General features: G+C 45.1%; 1 protein-coding gene across 1 annotated transcript; it reads left to right on the top strand.

Moving 5' to 3' along the window:
- The first annotated feature begins 950 nt into the window (after positions 1-950).
- LOC125717949 (RNA demethylase ALKBH5-like) lies at positions 951-4,818 on the top strand. Its single transcript, XM_048991350.1, has 4 exons — positions 951-2,403; positions 2,647-2,727; positions 2,926-3,060; positions 3,325-4,818. Exons 1-4 carry the CDS (start codon positions 1,712-1,714, stop codon positions 3,467-3,469), a joined length of 1,053 nt encoding a protein of 350 aa, XP_048847307.1. The 5' UTR covers positions 951-1,711; the 3' UTR covers positions 3,470-4,818.
- Positions 4,819-4,921: the final 103 nt, after the last annotated feature.

Genomic DNA, 4,921 nt, shown 5'->3' with positions numbered 1-4,921 from the left:
TTAATCAGTCACCAGTACTGTCTAATTCTTTAAGTGCAACAACACAAGCTGAAAAAAAGCACAAGACACGTGAAATGAGTTCATTAGAATATTCAGATGTAGTAAACAGTCTACCAGGTGAAAAGATATGTGATCTGATATTTAAAATGCAATGTGTTGTATTTATACACCCAACGTGTTTCTATGGATATTTTAAATGTATGTAAACGAAGACTGAAATCGATTAATAGCGCTATTTTTGTAAAACATTAAATATTTATATAGAAACTGGATGATCTCCTTTTTTATTCATGCGCGGAACAACCAACTCTTGATCGGAACTCCTGATGTCTAGAGGCACGTGTGTGGATGGCGAACCCCTAAAGTATCTCCTCACGAAAGGTTAATAGGTCGCTGTCTATTCGGATGGCCGGGAGTCGAGTATCTAAAGCGGCCGACTGTTATAAATATAACAACAGCTGCGCAGTCAGTCACCCGGCCAACGTTCAAATAGGATTTCTTTGCAATCTCGATGGTTCCCCCACGTTGATAGCGGATCAAACACCTCTTCAGGTCTAACACCAGCAAGAAGCAATTCGGTTCATTGAGACTATGACAACTACATTACTAAAAGAATAACACTGCAAAACCATACCGTTTATATATGACAAAATTACTGTGGATTTCAAAACTCGGTACATTTGAGCTGTCATGGTCCCATTGCTTTACATCACCGGCTGTGAATAGCAAATACACATCCTTGATAAGTTTTTAATAACGCACGCAATAAAGAATTCACCGAGAGTAAAACTCCGCAACTCTCCTCCTCTTCACAGCCTTTTCGTATTTACATATTTTGACTGACGTTGATTCCAACCAATGGTTTTTAATAACGTACCATGGCACTCGGTAATATCCAATCAAAAATATCCATAGGGCGTGACATAGGAAGTATTCGCGCGTCCTCTCAGTGACTGTTGTAATGCTTGACAACGGTAAACTGTGCGAAACTAGGAGATACGCTGGGGCATGCGTAAAAACGATGACTATCGTTTTTAATGAACTATGAGCTATTTTAATGAAGTGGAGAGAGGTGAGACTACATTGCCAGGGAGGGGGGCATTTAAAGATCTTTCTCGAATTTTTAATTAAACAAGCTGTTGCTATGGATAAGCAAAAGGCGTAAACTGGTTCGTCGGAGCAAGCGCGGTATGCGGCGCATGCGTGGACGTTGCAGTGGGTCACACGAGTTTATTTCTCGACTCTGCTTCTTTTTATGTAAGTGACTGAAACGCAGGACAGGGTCATAAAAGTACAGCGTTACAAGCTGGCCCTGGTTCGCTGTTTTCTCTAGTTTGCCGGGCAGGACGTTGCATGCACGTGGAATTTCAGGGATTCATGCGAATGTGTTATTTTAAAAAGATGCTACAGGCTAGCTGCCTGGCGGAATACACGCAGAAATAGCGATTGCCTGAGAATAAGGACGCATATGTTTGCATATTCAGCTTATATGCATCGTTCAACAAATATAGTTTACAGAAGGATTGCTGGTGCGCTCTGTGTCACGTTTGCATTTTGGATATCCAGATAGAACAGTCGTCATCGATAAAATGAAGTAGGTGTCTGATCAACCAATTAATAATTCAGCCCTAAAGTCAAAAACATGTGAGTAGATTTCAGTTTTTGTGAGAGTGCTGCTTAAGGAACCGGCGACTTTTTTAGTGCGTATAAGATGGCAGCAAGTGGCTTCACCGACTTAAGGGAGAAGTTGAAGTCGATGACCCCGCACGGTGAGACCCGTCGAAGCGAAGTTTCGCAGTCGGGATACGGACGCAAGCGGAGACGCCGGGATTCGGACGGCGAGCAGAGCGACCATGAAGAGCAGCGGGAGCTGCAGGCGCACCGGGTGAAGAGCTGCGTTAAGCAGTCCAGCATCTTCAGTGCCGAGGAGTGCCAGTGCATCGAGTCCAAAATCGACGAGGTGGTCGCCAAAGCCGAGAAGGGTCTGTACCGGGAACACACCGTGGACCGGGCGCCCCTCCGCAGCAAGTACTTTTTCGGGGAGGGCTACACGTACGGCGCCCAGCTGGAGAAAAGGGGGCCGGGTCAGGAGCGGCTCTACTCCAAAGGCGAGGTAGACGAGATCCCGGACTGGGTTTACGAGCTGGTCATCAAGAAGTTGGTCTCCACCCGCGTCATACCCGAGAACTTCGTCAACAGTGCCGTCATCAACGACTACCAGCCCGGAGGGTGCATCGTGTCCCATGTGGACCCCATCCACATCTTCGAGAGGCCCATAGTCTCCGTGTCCTTCTTCAGTGACTCGGCTCTCAGCTTCGGCTGCAAGTTTCAGTTCAAGCCCATCCGTGTGTCGGAGCCTGTGCTGTCCCTCCCCGTGAAGCGGGGGAGCGTCACTGTTCTCAGGTAGGCTGTACGTGTAGAAAAGGTGAGGAATAAAGATTAAAAGACAATTTAGAGTGTATTCGTCTAAAGTGCAAAAGCAACGCGTCTTCTTGGATTGAGACTAGAACTTCTGCACTGTTTACCGCTGCCCAACTTGGTGTATCAGAAATAGACTTTATCTAAAATGTATGTTATGGTTTAAGTAATAAATTCAAGGACATTCTCACAGCAGTGGTCCAAAGATGCTCCTCTTTCTAATTGCAGTGGATATGCAGCAGATGAAATAACCCACTGCATTCGGCCGCAGGATATCAAAGAGCGAAGAGCTGTCATCATCCTGAGGAGGTGAGATGTTTCTCCTTCCACGGAAAACCTTGTTGACAAAACGTCTCCTCACCTCGAAGCGCTGACGACCAGTGTAGCGTTAACGGGAATGATGTAACTTTGTGCATAATTTCTGTAATTTTCCTTTTTTTCCCCTTCCAGTTTATTGGTTCTTTAGAGACCTTCCCTGACTGTCAGCATTTCCACTGTGTTTTGTAGAACCAAAGCAGACGCCCCACGACTGGAGCTAAATCTGGCCGGTGATGAGCTCTTCTCCAACTTCTCCCCCAGCAGACGGAAGATGCTAAGGGCTAAGCGGTCTCGCCAGAAAGCTGGCCCCGATGCAGCACACAGGTAACCTTCTGGCAGTCCTTATCCCTCCCCGGTAGTCATGATATCCTAACATTCATCTGAAAGGCAAAGTGACCCATAACAACGTCCCTGTGTATGTAAGACCTGTCCCACCTTCGCGGAGATCCTGAGATCCTTGCTCGATTGACCCAGTTCGTGCCGAAGGCTCCTTTATTTGAAAGCAGTTATCCCAGATTCTGCCGCCAGCCCTCTAGCAGGCCCCGGCGTTGGACTCGCTAGCCGTGATGCCGCCTGTTTCTCTTGCAGGCCCCGGGTTCTCGAGATGGACAAAGAGGAAAACCGGCACCCGTCGCTCATCTGCAGGCACAGGTGCCGGAGCGGTGTCTCCCTGGATGGTGCGCGCCGGAAGTTCCGTGATCCTGGCAGGATCACGAAGAGGGAGAGACGCTGAGCAGGCGGGCGCCTTGGCGACTGAGCTCTGTTCCACAATTCCCATTTTTATTTGTCTTAGACATCAGGAACCTCGAATCTTGAACTCTGCTGTCCGTAACGAACGCTGCTCTGTGCCAGAGGTTTCCATCTCCTAGCAGATTCTCTAGAACAGCGTTTCCCAACCCAGTTCTTCGGGGAACCCCAGACAGTCCACGTTTTTGCTTCCTGCTTAGCTCACCTGTATCAGGTATTTGGTGTTCCTGATTGGCTGGGAGCTGGGAGGAAGCAAAAGTGTGGACTGCCGGGGATCCCCGAGGACTCGCTTTGGAAACACTGCTCTAGAAGCCCTTGTCTCACAACTGTAGCTTGACTTTCTGCATGTTTGGCTTTTTTTTTTTGCCCCTCACCCCCACCCATTATGGTGATGATGTTGCAGAATGTGATTTAGCACCTTAGAGTAATCATTCCGGTTAAATTTATGATTTATTTCAAATAGTTAAATCTTTGCACATTAGATATAACATGACTGAATATTTTCAGAAATTGGGGTCTTTTCAGTGACAGAAATTGCAATATAAACCGTATGTGGTATTTCTTCCTCCCCAAATCCCATGTAGTTTTTTTATTATTATTATTATTATTATTATTATTATTATTATTACTGCTACTGAGACTACACAAGTTTGCTTATAGTATTGGGGTATATCTGTCTCTCCATATAAGGTTTGAGCTGTTAGGTATATATTTTCTGTTTGTTTCAGTGACTCTCCCACTTTATAAATAACTTTTCTTGGAAGTGTATAGATTTTTTTTTAGTCTTATTCAGAAGTTGCCATAATAGGTCACTTGTGCAGATTTGCATCTCATTTCAGTGACTTCAGTGCTTTATGCTGTTGAATTACCATTAAGGGGTATGTATTTTGCATAACAAGTATTGCATTCAAGTCTATGCATTGCTTTTATCCAATTCTGCATGTAAGCGAGGGTTTTTCAGGATTCCTCCGAAAGGATCTGCTCGACCTGAGAACGTGGTGTATGTTTAAAGTGCTGGGGAGCGTGGGAAGCGATTTTTCATGGATTTCAAAGGAATTGCTTTTGGATAATTTGTGTTTATTAATTGCCTTTTGGTGTTCAAACTACCACCTACAAAAAAGTGTTAAGGATAGGCTATAAATGATGCCGCTTCGGCATTTTGGCGAGGGAATGATTTTGTATGAGTTCACAACGTACATCGGACGTTTTTCATTTGTTTTTGTTGAGGATGCCGTTTCAGAATGTGTGTGTATACGACTTTGATCGGTGAACGGATATAAATGGATAAATGAAGAATTGGTATGTAATAAGGGAAATGTATTTTTATGTACAAAAGCGTCTCGTTCTGTATTTCTTGTCCGTGTTCCTGTAGTCCTATCGACACTTGACACCAAACAAATCTTGCTATATATATTTATTCCTTGTGGTGCCACTCACT

The sequence above is a fragment of the Brienomyrus brachyistius genome, chromosome 22, assembly GCF_023856365.1.
Source record: "Brienomyrus brachyistius isolate T26 chromosome 22, BBRACH_0.4, whole genome shotgun sequence".
In the NCBI taxonomy this organism is placed as follows: Eukaryota; Metazoa; Chordata; class Actinopteri; order Osteoglossiformes; family Mormyridae; genus Brienomyrus; species Brienomyrus brachyistius.
The sequence above is the reverse complement of the archived record's forward strand: the minus strand, read 5'-3'. Positions and strand labels throughout refer to the sequence as shown.